Source organism: Giraffa tippelskirchi, chromosome 13 (assembly GCF_054371585.1).
Source record: "Giraffa tippelskirchi isolate mGirTip1 chromosome 13, T2T-mGirTip1v1.2.pri, whole genome shotgun sequence".
NCBI classification, from domain to species: domain Eukaryota; kingdom Metazoa; phylum Chordata; class Mammalia; order Artiodactyla; family Giraffidae; genus Giraffa; species Giraffa tippelskirchi.
The window spans coordinates 72,014,731-72,032,585 of record NC_137287.1 but is presented as its reverse complement, the minus strand read 5'-3'; the positions used below and the strand labels follow the sequence as shown (position 1 = coordinate 72,032,585).

The window sequence follows — 17,855 nt, the reverse complement described above, 5'->3', positions numbered from 1 at the left end:
TACTGTTTCCCCATCTATTTGCCATGAAGTGATGGGACCAGATGCCATGATCTTAGTTTTCTGAATGTTGAGCTTTAAGCCAACTTTTTCACTCTCCTCTTTCACTTTCATCAAGAGGCTTTTTAGTTCCTCTTCACTTTCTGCCATAAGGGTGGTGTCATCTGCATATCTGAGGTTATTGATATTTCTCCCGGCAATCTTGATTCCAGCTTGTGCTTCTTCCAGCCCCGCATTTCTCATGATGTACTCTGCATATAAGTTAAATAAGCAGGGTGACAATATACAGCCTTGACGTACTCCTTTTCCTATTTGGAACCAGTCTGTTGTTCCATGTCCAGTTCTAACTGTTGCTTCCTGACCTGTATACAGGTTTCTCAAGAGACAGGTCAGGTGGTCTGGTATTCCCATCTCTTTCAGAATTTTCCACAGTTTATTGTGATCCACACAGTCAAAGGCTTTGGCATAGTCAATGAAGCAGAAATAGATGTTTTTCTGGAACTCTCTTGCTTTTTCGATGATCCAGCAGATGTTGGCAATTTGATCTCTGGTTCCTCTGCCTTTTCTAAAACCAGCTTGAACATCTGGAAGTTCACAGTTCATGTATTGCTGAAGCCTGGCTTAGAGAATTTTGAGCATTACTTTACTAGCGTGTGAGATGAGTGCAATTGTGCGGTAGTTTGAGCATTCTTTGGCATTGCCTTTCTTTGGGATTGGAATGAAAACTGACCTTTTCCAGTCTTGTGGCCACTGCTGAGTTTTCCAAATTTGCTGGCATATTGAGTGCAGCACTTTCACAGCATCATCTTTCAGGATTTGAAATAGCTCAACTGAAATTCCTTCACCTCCACTAGCTTTGTTCATAGTGATGCTTTCTAAGGCCCACTTGACTTCACATTCCAGGATGTCTGACTCTAGGTGATTGATCACACCATCGTGATTATGTGGGTCATGAAGATCTTTTTTGTATAGTTCTTCTGTGTATTCTTGCCACCTCTTCTTAATACCCTCTGCTTCTGTTAGGTCCATACTATTTCTGTCACCATGTTACTGTGTAAATGTCCTAGGAGGCTGACAGGACAAAGGGAGGGGTGCTTTTGAAGCAGGTGCCCCCAGGTTCTACAGCTCAGCTTGTACACAAACAGGCCAGTGGCATGAACCATTGTCATGATGCATAGCTTACAAAAAAAAAAAGTGCCCATACACACAGATGCAGTGGACAACATTCAGGCCTAAATAAGCCATAGGGATCCTGTCCACACTAGCCAGGGAAGGCATTACAGCCTAGTGAGCAGAACAGTAGATTTAGGATCCCAGCCATGTCACTGAGCTATGGGGTAATGACAGTCCAGGAAGCTCTGCTGCCTTGATTTTCCATCTGTAAAATGGGACTAACCGTACCAGCCAAATCCAGACTGTAATTAAGAGAGGAAATATTAATAAACAAGCACATAATGCAGTTAGAAAGTTGTGAGCGGTACACAATAATGACAAGTCATCACCCAGTAATCCTTTCTGCTCGTTTTCCCCAAGCGTTTCACAGGCTTGGACTTCTCACCCTGCATGATCTCCTTATGGGAGGGTGGCGTCGAGTCACGTAGTGCCCAGAGCCCCGGGACAAGGCAGCCTCAGGGCCCTGACCTGGCTTCTGTTGATGCGGGACCACAAATACACCCAGACAGGGCGTGAGGGGATGTCTTCCTTTACTATGAAATCACTGGCCCCTGCAGGCTGACGGCTCCTCTGAGACAGGGAGCCCTGCGGCCATTGCCTTGTTTCTGGGTTCCCTGTATGCAGAGATGATTGACCTTAACAGCATGAGCCAGCCCCTGCCCGGGGACACCATCAGCCTGGGTCACTTGCCTTTTTGCTTCATGTAACAACATGTCCTCCAAATGGTGTTTGGGGATTCCATTTCCTCTGGCTGGTGGGTCTCTGATAGTAATCCCATGGAAGGGTAGTGCCATGATCATCTGTCACTGCCCATGGAGGGGCAGGTAGTGGAGGGGGGTCCCAGGAAGCATGGCGGCTGCTGTCACATGCCTGCCCACAGTGTTTCCACTGGGACAGACAGAGAGGGGAAAGCCAAGGAAGAAGGAAGATACTGAGGCCCCGCAGAGGGTCTCAGACAGCAGGAGAAACTAGGCGGGAGAGGGTGGGGGTGGCAGATCCCTGCAGCTGTCAGGCTCAGTAAGGCTCCGAGGGTCAGGCCATTTTTTTTTTTTTCTAATTTTTTAAATTAGTTTATTTACCTATTTTTTGACTTTACAATATTGTATTTGTTTTGCCATACATTGACATGAATCCGCCATGGGTGTACATGTGTTCCCCTTCCAGAACCCCCCTCCCACCTCCCTCCCCATTCTATCCCTCCGAGTCATCCTGGTGTACCAGCCCCAAGCACCCTGTAACATGCATCGAACCTGGACTGGCGATTCATTTCACATATGATAATTTACATGCTTCAGTGGCATTCTCCCGTATCATCCCGCCCTCACACTCTCCCATAGAGTCCATAATACTGTTCTATATATGTGTCTCTTTTGCTGTCTCGCATACAGGGTTATCTTTACCGATTTACTAAATGCCATGTGTTAGTATACTGTATTGGTGTTTTTCTTTCTGGCTTGCTTCACTCTGTATAATAGGCTCCAGTTTCATCCACCTCATTAGAACTGATTCGAATGTATTCTTTTTAATGGCAGAGTAATATTCCATTGTGTATATGCCATTTAGTTTGTGAACAGCTGCACAGCTGCCTGCCGGTGTTTCTGACCCCACTGGTGTTTTTCCTGAGCCGTGCTGGTGTTCACCACTACAGTGCTGTATTGAATTCCAACCCCCCATCCCAGCCCAGGGAGCCGGGGACCCTCTTTGCAACTCTGTACAAAGGAAGCGAGCTCGTAGCTATACTGTGTGGCTTGACCCTGGATCTGAGGGTCAACCTCCCTAAATGCTACATCCTTGTGTGCCCACCCAGCTCTTGATTCAGTGGGCAGCTGGAGAGGAAGCTGGAAGGGTGACCCCAGAATGTCCTGACCCCACTCTGATGGTCTGTGAGGCTGGCCTCTACCCCAGCAAGGACACTTCTGGAGAATTTTCTGTCAGGAGAGGGCCTTGTCCCCCTCATTGCAGCCACAGTGTGAGGTGTGTGGGAGCCAAGGAGAAACGTGGCTGCATCTGCCCCTTTCTGAACAGGGTGCTCGGACCCCATAGACTTGACTCTCAGCTAGACGAAGGCCCCTCGTAGCCAGTAATTCCCCATCTGGGACATCAGGAAAGACACTCTCCTGCCAGGGGCCAATCTTGCACAAGTCAAATTTCAGAATACTAACGTGCAGAGATATACACAGAAGAAAGTAACTAGAAGAAAAATAAAGAAAAATAAACTACCCCCAAGTACTAGGTAATGAACATACAGAATGCGTGCTCCCCTCCCCAGAAGTGGCCTCACAAATAAGAGGTGGGTGAAAGAAGGCTTTTGATCCTCTCTAGGATAATGAATGAATCGTCGCTCGTAAAGTTCAGCTGAGGAGGTCTTGAGGGTTCATCCCTGGAATTACCTCCCATTGTGGAGTCCACAGGCTGTGGGGAGGAAGAGTAAGGTGGAGGCCTGAGGAAGAAGGTTCCAAGGTCCCAGAGGCCAGGCTTTTGGACTTGACCCCCCAGCAGGTGGAATGTGGTTCCTGAGTTGGGCTTGGCATTTCCAAAGGGAGCGGGGTACAGGGTCACTTCCCAGGGAGGCCCTTCACACCATCTGCCTCGTCACAGGAGGGTGAGGCCCCCATGCCCCTCAAGGAGCGAGCTAACCTCTTGCTATGTTAGACCTGAGATTTCAGAAGGTTACTGGGTCCTCATGTGACTTCCAGGAGCTGCCTTCTTATCTCACCAGTGCTCCTGTGGACCTTTTATTGCTCTATGATTTGTGTTAACCAGACCCAAATTCTCAAACTTTCCCATCCTCCTTGGACACCCTCAACTCTTAACTGCTAACAGGATAGGGAGGCCATGAATGTCCTGTTGAGGTCAACACTTGCTTCCCCCTGACTGGGCAGATGGAATTTAGGAGGTGAGGAGGGGGAGGAGGACCCGATGGAGGTTGCCTGGAGTGTCCACGTGGACCTCCAGCAGTGGCCGACTCCCTGTCCTCATCCTGTGTCCCTCCCCACTGAGATGCGTGCTCCTTTCATCCTCTGCTCCCACAAGGAGTCTGACACCCCAACCTGAGCTAAACTCAAGACAAAGAGAAGTGAGTCCTCTGAGGGGAAAGTGGACTCTTTTGGTACTTCTGTCGCCCTGGACATCTCACTTCAGCTGGGTTCCAAAACGCTACTTCCAGGACAAATAATTCTTCCAGGAGCTGTTGGCTCCTTGGAGCTTCTCATGAGGATGTGGGGCTCACAGTTTTTTCATGAGGAGGGCTCGGGGCCGTCACCTGGAGACTGAGGTAGAGACTCCTTTTCCTCTCATTCTAGCGAGGACCGGGTCATCGAGCACTACAAGAAACTCAACGGCCAGACCAGAGGCCAAGCCATCGTCAAGTAAGTACCCTACCCCTCCCAGTGCCGATGAGGTTGTGTGTGTGTTCACATAGAACATGTCAGGGTTGTTCAGTTCTTCTGGGAGAGACTTCAGTGGGTGGTGGTTCCATTTAATTTTCAAGTAAATAGCCAGTCTGAGAACTTTATCATGTACACACAGACACCAGTGTGTGTATGATACCAGTTCTGCTGAATAACCACATGTGTGTGTGTGTTTGTTTTCACAGCTACATGAGCATCGTAGAGTCTCTCCCAACCTATGGGGTTCACTATTACGCAGTGAAGGTAAGTGAGCTTATTTGGTGAACATTGCCAACATGCCCTAAAAAAGATTCTCATTTCTTTCTTTTTAATCTTAGTGAAGTTTTTTGGGGTTTGGGGAGGACTCGGTCAGGGAGATTGCATGCTGGAAGAGTTGGGACAATGGAACACCCCCCCTAGTGTAGTAAGACTTGATTCAAAGACTCTCCAAAATTCACTTTCCCTTTTGTGAAGTTGGTATGATAAATGCCTACTTCCTTTCAATTCTCAGAAGAATCCTGGAGATCAGGAGCACAGAGCCTCTCAGTAGGAAGATTCCAAGGAACTGTAGAGAACAAAAACTTAAGCAGAATCAACAGTGTTTCTCTTGGTGGTCAAACGCCATGTAGGCAGCTAAATAGGAGAAGTGGGACTATGGATTGAGAAATCAACAGCCTCTATCTTCCTAAATATGCTGATGGCAAGTCCAATGTGACACTGGCCCTATTGTAAATTCTTTTACATTCGATACATAATGTCCAAGACTGGGATCCCCTTCTTTGCAATAATGGATAATGATGTTCCCAGGCTCCTTTTTCTATCCTGAGAAAGGATAACTTCCTTTCCTTCATTTACCCCAACGTGAAGTTTATCAAAGTCATTGCCCCAAGTCTGGACTAAAGGAACAGAAAACCCTTCTGAACTCAAGACAGTCCCACCAAGCAACCCAATATTCTCAGGTTCTTCCACCAATCTCCTTCCCCACGTTTCTACCTGACTGTATTTTTTTTAAAGATTTATTTATTTACTTTATTTTTTGTCTGTGACTGGTCTTTGTTCCTACATTCAGGCTTTCTCCAGTTGCAGTGAGTGGTGGCTACTCTTTGTTGCGGTGCTTGGTCATCTCATTGTGGTGGCTTCTTGTTGCAGAGCACTGGCTCTAGGCACTCAAGCTTCAGTAGCGGTGGCACACAGGCTTAGTTGCTCCGTGATATGTGGGATGTTCCTGGATCAGGGATCGAACTAGTATCTCTTGCATTGCAAGGTGGATTCTTAACCACTAGACCACCAGGGAAGCCCCACCTGACTGTATTTTTAATCCTTTTAGACCAGAGTGTGCCATGTCTCATTCATTATTGTGTCACCCACGGCAGCTTCAACAGCATTTTGCACATCCTTGATGTGCATTTAATGGCCTGTATCTTCCTCTAAACTGTAGCCTTCTGATAGCAAAGACTGTGTTGTATTCTGTTATATATTCCTGGAATCCAGCAGAATCTAGCCTAGTGCCTGGCATGTAGTAGGTGCCCAGCAAATATTTACCAAGTGCCTTTATTGAGAATTGAATTGAGTAGTTGGATGTATGCATTTCCATGATGGGAACAGGTATCAGAGTGATATTTGTGGAGCCTAGTTTTGAGGCACATGTGGGGACTCCAGTCCTACCCAGCAGCTCATCTCCAGACTATCACAGCCTGCAGTGGTTCAGTTCTTCCTGATGTCCTTCCAACACCCTTCCCACCAATGGAAGCTCTTCATCTCTCTTCACTGTGATGCACAGAACTCAGAATCATGGCAGTCATCCCTGCCTTTCTCAAGTCTAAGCTATAGTCTTCTCATGAGAAGTATGACCTGGCCTTCTGGGCTAAATTCTGTCCCACATGAAAAGTATGAATCATCTAAGGAGATAATCTCTGTACCACTCTGCCTGGGGATATGGCCACTGAAATCAGTGGGCAGTCAACTCCCCAAAAGGAAATTGAATTGATCATGAAAAGAGATTCAAAATCCCCCATGCTGGCTGCCAGGGTTCAACTCTTACACTGTGAGTGAGTCTAGAGCCCATGTGCATTTTGCCATCTTGCTACCATGAAGGAAACAGGAGGACCCAGCAGTAGTCCTGACATTATTACAAGTGGCATATCACAGAAATCAAACTGTGAGTCTCTCTGTCACTTGTGGAAATATTCCACGGTGCTGTTTAGCGGAGAGGTCTGAATTCATGAATGGAGCCAGTAATTCAGGAACCCCTGACTCCATTCCATTCTCTGATTTTCTGTTTGTTCTAAGCATGATCTCACCTCTGCTGCTCGTAATTAAAAGAAAGATTAAGGGATTTCCCTGGTGTCCAGTGGTTGAGGAAACACCTTGCAAGGTAGGAGACACAGGTTCAGTCCCTGGTCAGGGAACTAAGATCCCACATGCCCCAGAGCAATTAAGCTCACACACCACAGCTCTAGAAGCCCCTGCACTGTAACTACTGAGCTCAAGCTCCACAATGAAAGATCCCACATGACAACCACATGCTGCAACTAAGACCTGACCCAGCTAAATAAATAAATATATATTGAAAATAAATAGAGTCTTCCTTGGTGGCTCTGTGGTAAAGAATTTGCCTACCAGTGCAGAAGACACAGGTTCAATCCCTAGTCAGGGAAGATCCCGCATGCTGTGGAGCAACTAATCCTGTGCACCACAACTACTGAGCCAGTGCTCTGGAGCCTGGGAACTGCAACTACTGAGTGCATATGCCACAACTACTGAAGCTAAAGCACCCAGGATCCTGTGCTTCCCAACAAGAGAAGCCACCATGCTAAGAAGCTGGCACACCGCAACTAGAGAGTAGGCCCTGCTTGTCACAACTAGAGAAAAATCCCGAGAAGCAGCAAAGACCCAGCACAGCCAGAAATAAATAAATAAAGATAATATACGTGTGTGTATATATAATAAACAAATTAAATAGAGATTAAGAAATTTGCTTCTCCAACTACTCCACAAAAATTTTCTAAGTATTAGAAGACTACTGAGATAGGTTGAGATACCTAGATGGAAAGGCTTTCAGATGGAACTTCATCTGGGTTTTATGAACACAGAGTAAACCTGACTTCTGTTTCCTCATCAGCCCTGGAACTTGACAAAAGGACAACCTCAGATATGCATGCTGTCTGCCAGCCAATAAAACTTTAGAAATATGCTCCTTGGCTGTTTGTGAGAGACCAGAAGCAGACCTTGTGAATTTCCAGGTGCCAGGTGTGCCTATGTGTTTGACTCTTGGAATCTCAAGCTTGAGGGATCAGTTCAGTTCAGTTCAGTTCAGTCGCTCAGTCGTGTCTGACTCTTTGTGACCCCATGAATTGCAGCACGCCAGGCCTCTCTGTCCATCGCCAACTCCCGGAGTCTACCCAAACCCATGTCCATCGAGTCGGTGATGCCATCTAACCATCTCATCCTCTGTCGTCCCCTTCTCCTCCCGCCCCCAATCCTACCCAGCATTAGGGTCTTTTCCAATGAGTCAACTCTTTGCATGAGGTGGCCAAAGTATTGGAGTTTTAGCTTCAACATCAGTCCTTCCAATGAACACCCAGGATTGATCTCCTTTAGGATGGATTGATTGGCTCTCCTTGCAGTCCAAAGGACTCTCAAGAGTCTTCTCCCACTTATTTGGAGAAAGAGCCTAAGCAACTATATCGAGACTCACTGTTTGGTGGCCTTCCTTGTAAATTTCACAGATGCCACATGTCTCGGTGTGATGACACCTCTTGCCTCAACAACCTGAAACCACAGTGGCCTTCGTCTGTCCTCTTGTTCTGTTCTTCAAAACCAGTGCAGTCACATGGGCACTTTCCAGAGATGGGAGTTTTATGCCTTTAAAGAAATTCAGAAGCACTTCTAAAAATTCAAAATGTACTTCTTTTGCTTTTTATCTTGGTGCTTACTTGAAGCACAAACCCATGCCCCGCAAAACCCTGAAGCCAACTTTGAGTTTTCAGGACATCCGCCATGGGCTCTATTAGGTCATTCATCCATGTGGCAATTAGAACAAATCCAGGGAAAGGCTGCTTGATATGCCCACTGCCAACTCCTAGCATTTGGGATCTTCTCGTTAACAATCACCCTACTTGAATGGAGATTTACCATCTGGGGGCCAGAGGTCTCTGTTAAAGGAATAAACAGAGGGTCTTGGCATTTCTCATTGTGCCCCCAGAGTGTCTAGGCTTCAATTTTGTTACTTTGCCCTGTAGCCTGAGTCACCCAGGCCAGCCCAGAAGCCACTGTCCTCGTAAGTGAGCAGGACACACTGGGAAGCACCTGCTCACCCTGCTCTGCCATCAGCCTGCTGGGGGCGGTGGGGGGGGTGGTGGTCCTGAGTACAGTAGGACGCAACATTTGCATGATTTCTTTGTCTTTAAAATGAGAGGAGTTTGGGACTTCCCTGGCAGTCCAGTGGTTAAGGCTTCCCCTTCCAATGCAGAGGGTGCTGGTTCGATCCCTGGTCGGGGTTCTAGAATCCCACGTGCCTCGGGGCCAAAGGGCCAGAACGTGAGACAGAAGCAATGTTATAACAAATTCAGTAGAGACTGTAAAAATGTTCCACATCAAAAAAAATAGCTAACATAAGAAAGAGATGCACAACTTAAGAAAAAATAAGAGGAGTTGATATATGTATAACTGATTCACTTTGCTGTACAGAAGAAACTAACACAACATTGTCAATCAACCCTACTCCAAAAAAAATTTTTTTTTTAAAAATTAGAGGAGTCTTAAATGCATATTACTAAGTGAAAGAAGTCAATCTGAAAAGGCTGCATATTGTATGATTCCAACTAAATGACATCCCGGAAAAGACAAACCTGGTTGCCAGAACCTGGGATGAATAGATAGAACACACAGGATTTTTAGAGCAATGAAAATACTCTGTGCAACACTATATGATTGATACATATCTATATATGTTTGTCCAGACTTATGGAATATACAATCCAAGAATGGATCCTGAGGGAAACTATGGACTCTAGGTGATTAAGATGAGTCAGTGTAGGTTCATCAGTTACTACAAAAGTATCATTCCAGTGTGGGATGTTATAGATCTGGAAGGCTGTACATGTGTCAGGATGAGAATATATGGGAAATCCTTGTACCTTCCTCTCAATTTTGCCATGAACCTAAAACTGCTGTAAAAAAAAAATTTAAAATCTTTTAAGGCAAACTTTTTAGGGGAGTCACCTTTCATAGTTTCCGTGGTTCCTTCCAGCTCTGACAGCCGATGACAGTTTCTCGGCTCGGAAGGTCATTTTGTCAGTGCTCAGCATCTCTCAGATTTTCCTTAGTGGTGCAGTGGGGGGGCGGCACTGAAAACCTAAAGTCTTCGAAGGAGAACAGAGAACAAGGCATCTGCTTTTGACTCAGAATGGGGGAGAGGACCACAGCTGTGCTGCTAGTTAGGAGTGGAGCTGGGTCCCCAGCCCAAGGCACTTTCCAAGTCACATCACTGAGCATCCTTTGATGACGGGGCACACCTGTCAAGGTAAATCGTAGAGAGGTAGGCTCCATACCTTTCAAGGAATTTGCTTTTCCCTTTGTCTTCAGATGAAGCAGATCTCTCGGCTTGTGTTTCTCTCCTCTGGTCCTATGCTTACCCGTGCTCCTTTTGATGTCCTAGGACAAGCAGGGGATACCGTGGTGGCTGGGCCTGAGCTACAAAGGCATCTTCCAGTATGACTACCACGATAAAGTCAAACCCAGGAAGGTAAGCATGCTCTCCTTGGTGGGCCAATGGTGTTCCGTTGGAGGGAGGAACAGGCTGAGAAGTGACAAAAATTGTAGCCATGCAGCCTCGGGGCCTCTGGGCTCCCCAGTCTCCTGATAAGTGGGGTGTATACAAACTACTCCAAACTCATCCAGTCTGCCTTCTCTGGGCAAATACTTTTCCTTCCTGTCACTAAGGAAACGGAAGCTGTAAAATTATTTAAGGTAAGAAGACTAGGGGATTTCCAGGTGGTGCTAGTGGTAAAGAACCTGTCTGCCAATGCAAGAAACACAGGAGATGAGAGTTTGATCCTTGGGTTGGGAAGATCCCCTGGAGGAGGGCATGACAACCCATTCCGGTATGCTTGCCTGGAGAATTCCATGGACAGAGGAGACTGGCAGGCTACAGTCCATGGGGTCACAAAGAGTCAGACATGACTGAAGCGACTTAGCACATATAGAACAGGAAGACTAGGTCAGCTTACCCAGAGCAGATGGACAACAGGACTCTGACAGATCGTTTTCTGGTCATTCATTCTCTGGGATGCTGTGCTCATGGGAATGTGAAGGAATGTCTGTCTTGAATCCTGAGGCTAATCTGAGTTTTCCCAAAGGTTTTCTTTTTTGTTTTTTTAGAAAGGAGGGGAACCTAAAAGAAGAGATTGTAGGTCAAAAAGAGGTGAAAAATAAAGAAGCATGAGAGGCTTGCCTACCAATCCATTAAATATTTTCTGGCATAGTAGAAGCGATCAGAAATCTGGAAGAAATAAGATCACTTGCCAAAAAAGAGAGGGAAGCTTAACAGAGTATATAGAGTCATGGTGAAGCCAAAACAGAATGTTTGAAGGGGAGGCAGGACTTGGATTTTCTCTGTTTTCATTTCTACACATTTTTCAGACCAGAACAAATTGAAAAATTATAATGGAAAAAATGTCTCTGAGGCGAGAGCTGTCATTCAGCTCCTCCAGGCAGAGAGAAAAACGGAGAGACAGTATACGAATCAGACCCTGAAATACAAATTAAAAGTCTATCAAAACCACACTTGCTTTTGGAGGGAGAAAGCTGTATGAGTTCATTATGTCACTGCAGAATGCTTTCCAAGCTGCTTTATCCACGAGCGGGATTGAAATCCACACTACACATCCGAGCTTATTGTAGTCTATCCGGTGGACATCTGCCCTTAGCCAGCTTCTCATTAAACTGATAGAGAAAAAATGGCTCTGTGTGGAGGAGGATTTTCGCTCAATTGATCAGTAAGTCAGTTAAGTTCTATGAAAAGATCCTGAGCCTGTGATGGAGGAATTCTTCCTTGGGGACAATTCAGGAGGAACCTGGCTGTTCCAGGGACGATTGTTTTGTGACTGTTTTCAAAACCCCTCCAGTTTCCTGCTGCGAGACGTGATTTGGACTCTGTGTTCTTGTTTTTTTTTTCTTTGTCTTTCTCGGTCACTGGGTCTGTACTTCTTCAAACACTCTTAACTTTCTGTTTCTTTTCTGCCTCTTTCTCTTATAACCTTTATAAATTTCTGTGCTTTTTTTCTCGAGTTTTCTCTTTACTCCTTTCTTCTTTTTATTTTTTTAAACTTTTTAGTTTATATTGAAGTCTAGCTGTTTAACAACATTGTGAAAGTTTCAGGTGAATGGCAGAGTGACTCAGCCATACATGTACATGTATCCATTCTCCCCCAAACTCCCCTCCCGTCCAGGCTGCCACATAACATTGAGCACAGTTCGATGTCCTATACAGTAGGACCCTGTTGGTTATCCATTTTAAATATAGCAGTGTACACATGTCTATCCCAGACTCTGTAACTATCCCTTCCCCCAACTCTTTCCCCAATGGCAACCTTAAGTTCGTTCTGTTAAGTCTGTGAGTCTGCCTCTGTTTTGTAAATAAGTTCATCTGTACATAGACTGTCCCCTCTCTCCAACCTGCTTGGCTATTTTTTCTGCTTGCAAGAGCCACAGAGACTCCTAGATCCTTTAACCCAGTCCTAGTAACAATGTATGCATCTCTCAATTGTTCCACTGGTGGAGACCAAGGCCAGCTTGGACGATAGGGTCTACAGTGGAATTCATTAAAATCCCATGGTTGAACTCTTCTCTCCCTCTGAATGTTCTTGAAAAATGTGCTAACTAGTATTGGTATGTGTTCAGTTTGATTTATTAATATGTTTAAGCTTGCTTTGTTTCTCTAATTGGGTGCTAATGAAGTTTTTAGGTGCAGTGAGGTAGCCTTGATATTTGTGAAACATACAAGATGCAGCACAGGGGTTCAATAAATTGTAACTATTACTGTAAGACTCCAAAAGAGACTTCAAAATAATGAAAAGTAGGAAGCAAAATGTGTGAATAATCACCCTTTGAATAACATAATTTACTGTCATTGGTTGAATTTATGCAGGTCAGTGGATTAAAAATGTTAACAGGTGAATACATGTATTCAGGATATTGACTGTATTCAAACTGAGTTGTTACTGAAAATGTTGCATGCTTCTGTGTCCTCTAAGGAAGCATTTGGGATTCTCAAGTCTATCACTAACTGAGGGACAACCAGGCCATCAGAGTCACTATTCATTCATTTCTTCATTCCTTCAGAAATGTGTATTGCATACCCTCTATGCACCAAGCAGACCACAGGGTGCTGAGATAAGACACACATCAGGTCCTCAGGTCCTGCCAGGCTATTAGAAAGAGAGGTGTAGTAATTGCATCTTACAGATAAGACAGGTCTGTGTGAGGGTTGATGGTGAATTGGCTGGGCTTACAGATAAGGAGCTGTGTCTTACGGTGGTGACAGAGGTATTGAAGATGGACCAGTGGGGTGAGGAGACATACAGGTGTGCATGAGAGCACCGTGAAGGAGAGGAGCATGGTGTGATGGAGAAGCACACGGCACCGCTGGGGCTGGGATGTAGCGGGAGAGGAGGCTGATGGGGCTCCAGCATTCGGAATCCTGAGGATTTGCTAGGAAGATTTCCTCTTTGAGGCAGCAGGAGACTCTGAAGCAGACGAGTGGCCATTTTTGACTTCCATAGGCAGAGGAGCATCATTCTGACAGCTGGTGGAGGATAAGTGAAGTGATATAGGATAATACTTGCAGACCGGGACATCATTACACTAATGTAGGTCTGAGCTGGTGGGGGTTTGGGGATGGCTGTCAGTGCTGGGGGGTGGAGAGGGGAATTGGAAGAGAGATGTTTAGAAGGTGAGGTTTAGAAGAGATGTTTAGAAGGTGACAAGGGGTGAGAGGATGGCAGTCAGAGAGGGAGGAGAACCTAGAACAACTCCCAGGCTTCTTGATCGACCAGATCCTGGGATATTAGAGAGGGAGAGAGAAGAGCAGTTTAGGACACACCACGTCTTAGGCTAATGGGGCATTTGGGTAGCCTTGGCAGATAGGCAGTGGATTTTCGAGTTGGAGCTCGACAGTAGCAATTTCCAAATCATAACTGAACAGAGAGAGGAGCGGGAGAGGTACTCAACACACTGAAAAAATTACAGTAGCCGTAAGTGAATTTCAGTTCCCCATCGTGACAGTCCCTGTGAGGTTGAAGGGCAGGCTGGGGACTGGGATACCCTGACCCTGCTATAACTTGGAGAGCCCTCTTTAGGAAATAAATGTGCAATTGGAATACAAAATTAAGAACAGGCTTTTGAAAATCCCATGAGGAGAAGAGAGCAGAAATTTCATTAGCCCAAGGGGTATCCACCTCTGCTGGGACCTGCCGTGGGCCCTGAAGACTTAGCCTGAGCTGTAGTGAAGAGGTCCCAGCTGCAGGGAACATGAGGCAGGGCGCCTGCCCCTTTTGCTCACAGCCAGCACCATCACCATCATAAAAAGGCCATCTCTCTTCCATGTAAGGCACCTGAGAGTCTCTGAATGCACAGAGCACACTCCCAGGCTCCAGACCTGTGAATCTAAAGAGACGCAGGCATGTGGTAGTGACCACCAGTGCACATTTACATATGAGTGCCCCAAATCTGTCTTCAGCTAAAGATCGGAAACTCACATGAAACTGTCAGAATGGAGAGAAGCCCCAGTCTCCCCTGATCCACCCCCGCTCATCTCTGACCCAGCCGCTGAATGTCTAGAAAGCCTCACAGTCAATTCTGACATGGTGGCCAGAGTTGAGGATCACCCCAGAGGCCAGCAGTGCGTCGTCTCCAAACTCAGACTCAAGGAGGGTCAGCCAGGCATGGCAGGTGTGCCCGACAGGGCCTCTGCACCTGGGGAGCTGGCCACAGGGCTCAAGTTCGGGCCAGCTCTGAATGAGGGATGGCCCTCCAGGCAGCAATCACACCCTGGCAAAGGGGGCCAGGCAGAGCTCGCCACCCGGGACCCCCGCAGTGCTCAGGTAACAGGGAGCGGCACCCAGTTCTGGGCACCTGAAGGCCCTTTTGTAGCAACAACTGCCCCTCCAGCCCAGGCAGGAGTCTCCTTGACACTCTGACCCAGTTACAGCAGCTAGGCCATATGGCACCAAGACAATGGGAGCCAGCTTTCAAGTAGGGGCAGGACCAGGGTGAGCCGCACCTTTGCCTTCAGAGGAGCTAGAGGCATCTCTCGGCGTCCTCGGCTGCAGTAGCATCAGCAGATCATGCACACACCCAGAAACAGGCCCTCAGTAGTCTTCTGTGAGAATGCACTCAGATGCCTCCATAGGGGCCCCGAGAAGAAGCAGGTAGCTAATGACTGTCCCAAAGTGGGCAGCACCACAGCTGTTCCAGCTTCTCTGAGGGTTGGGGGTACTAGTTTCCCTCTCTGGTTGCAGTCTCCCCTAAATTGCTTAATGCTCACTGAAGCCCTGGGGGCTTTGGGGGAGATGGAGTAAAGCACGAGGTCCCTTGTAGGTGGAGCAGGGAGAACATTCTAGGCCTCTCCCAATCACTCGCCCCTATCTATGACCTGGATCTTCTAAACAGATGGGCACCTGGCCTCGCAAAAGCACAGCCCAAAATGCAAGCTGCTGATGTTAGGGGGAAAAAATAACTTCTTTGCCCTCAGGGCACACATGTCAGGAACAGTGAGGCACATGTGGATGTCCCAAGAGGGTGTTTTGGCTCTTGAGTAAGTTCAGAAGCTCAGAACTATTTCAGAATGATGTGCTCAAGAATAGCCCCCCAAATGCCTAAAAAACCCACACATAGGACTGAAAACAAAATACCCAAGCTCCCATCTATACTAGAATAGTGGCCCTTGCTTATATAGATGACTTTTTTTTGGCTTCATGGGGTCTTATTTGTGGCATGTGGGATCTAGTTCCCCAACCAGGGATCAAATCCAGGCCCCCTGAATTGGGAGCTCAGAGTCTTAGCCACTGGACCACCAGGGAGGTCCCAAGATGAGTTCTTTTAAAATGAACAGATGGAATCCCAAACAGTGTCTGAGGATAGGTTGTAGAATTATTTATAAGTCATTAAATATCCCCCCACTCACACTGAATCCTGCTGTTTCTCTCCTTCACCTACTGATGTTTTCTCTCTCATTCAGCCTGCCTCCCCACTCCTGTACGCTTGTTCTTACACTGCCAGACATGCCTCTCTTCTTTACCATGATTATGGGGTGATCATTTTAGGCACTGTCATGAGTAAGTTTTCGGAGAACAAGAGTGACAGTATTTTCGTGTCTAACTGTCTGGATTTAGCAGTATCACAGAAGTGCAGAGAGGGTTACATCGGTGAAAAAAAGAAAAAAATCTTGAAGCTACATAGATGATTTTCCCCTACTTTCTCCGGGGTACCACATTCCCTTTGAGCACATGTCTACGTGTACAGAAATGGAGCTCTTCACAAGTGAGAGGTCCTTTATTCCACCAGGTACCTGTCCTGTTGAGCTTCCCTGGTGGCTCAGTGGTGAAGAATCCACCTGCCAATGCAGGAGACACAGGTTTGATCCCTGGATTGGGCAGATCCCCTGGAAGAGGACATGGCAACCCACTGCAGTATTCTTGCCTGGAGAATCCCATGGACAGAGAAGCCTGGAGGGCTACCGTCCATGGGGTCTCAAAGAGTCGGACACAACTTAGCAACTAAACAACTGTCTGGTTGACTTCAGGGAATCATGAAACATTATCAGTTGAACTTGTCAGTTCAAGTGCACTTGAACACTTGAAGTAAAATATCAAGCTTCATCTTGGGTTATATTTATGGCCAAGGAAAGACACACAAGCATCAAACAAGAGTAAATGCCACTCCATAAAGTGACCATCAGTGGGGACACGCCACGAATCAGCAGGCATATCAGTCTCACGCAGCTGTGTTGGTACAAGCGAGAGTGTTTCTACTTAGCTGAGAACATTTGAATGAAAATTAAATGATCTATACTGAAAAGGCATTGTTTATTAACTCCTGTGGAACCAGGATCACATGGGGCAGAGATAAATAAAGCTGGGTAAAGTCAGTCACAAAGGTCTCCCTCTTTTAGAGGAGGACCTTGCACTCCTTAGATCAGAGCCTGAAAAATTCCAAAATCTCTGATCTCTGGGTCAGTCTGCCTCTTGGGAGCACTGGGACCAAAGGTTTCAGGTGATTCACTTCTCCCACGCTCGAGACTCAGTTCCCACCAGCACCAAGCTGAGCTGTGTGCTCTGTCCTCTGGCTGTAATCTGCACTCCCCAACCCTGTGGACAGCCCAGCCATTGAATCATCAGAAAACATTATCATTTACAACAGAAAACACTTTCTGAATGGGGCGCCAGGAAGAGTCAGAATAAAGATCCATCCATCAAGCTTTATCAGACGCTATACGCATTAAAAAAGAAACAGTGTGAAACAGGTGACTCCAGAGAAACCTTAGAAGAAATATTCAATATCTGTAAATCATCACTGATAGCTGCAGCCCACTCACCAGCCCATATTTAATGAAATCTCTCCGTGGGGGGAGGATGACAGTGCTGGTCCTTGTTACGTATTCAGCAGACAGCATTTACTTATTTATTTGATGTGCAATTAGGGGCGCTCTTATGTTCACTTAGATGCACAATTAGGAGCACAGAGGGCTCCCCTCTGAGACATTAGGAGAAAGAACCAGAGTAAATGGTCTGCCCCTTCGCCCCAGAGCAGCCAATGCAGCTTCCTATGGTTCCTCCGAGCATTTCAGAATCGGGAGCATTAGCTCAGAGAACGGATGCATTGCTTGTCACCGCCTCAGATTAGTAAAGATTTTTGAACTGGATGAAACAATGAGACAGGAAGAGAAAATAATATTTACAGGAAATATTCCATTAACTGTGAACCAGCTCCCAGCTCACAGTCAGCCAGCCTGCTGAATTATTCAACATGATAAGCACGCCTTTAAGTGCTTTGCCGACTTATTTTTCAGCTTCTGTTGGATGCACTTGACTCATCCTTGGGCTGCTGAGCTCTTTGCCTTGGCAGGCCCTGGGCGGGTGCCTCCCTCATCCCGTTATCTGTATTCCCCTGGGAGACCGCACCCTGGGCTCCCTGGGGAGGAAGAGCTCCATGGAGTATGTTCAGCATTCCAAGCATTTTGCAGCCTTTGCTTTTTCAGTGTCTGATCAAAGGGCTCCTTTGTTGCCTCCTTCAGAT

General features: G+C 46.5%; 1 protein-coding gene across 14 annotated transcripts in view; it reads left to right on the top strand.

The window, feature by feature from the left end:
* The window catches only part of FRMD4A (FERM domain containing 4A), an 845,860-nt gene that overhangs the window by 732,672 nt on the left and 95,333 nt on the right, over positions 1 to 17,855 (top strand). For all 14 annotated transcript variants that reach the window (XR_014072374.1, XM_081553514.1, XM_081553513.1 and 11 more), the window contains 3 exons: positions 4,473 to 4,538; positions 4,766 to 4,823; positions 10,219 to 10,305. Coding sequence is in view for 13 of the 14 variants with exons in the window: in XM_081553514.1 (XP_081409640.1) it covers positions 4,473 to 4,538; positions 4,766 to 4,823; positions 10,219 to 10,305 (211 nt within the window). In the remaining variant the exon portion in view is untranslated. The remainder of the gene's footprint in view (positions 1 to 4,472; positions 4,539 to 4,765; positions 4,824 to 10,218; positions 10,306 to 17,855) is intronic.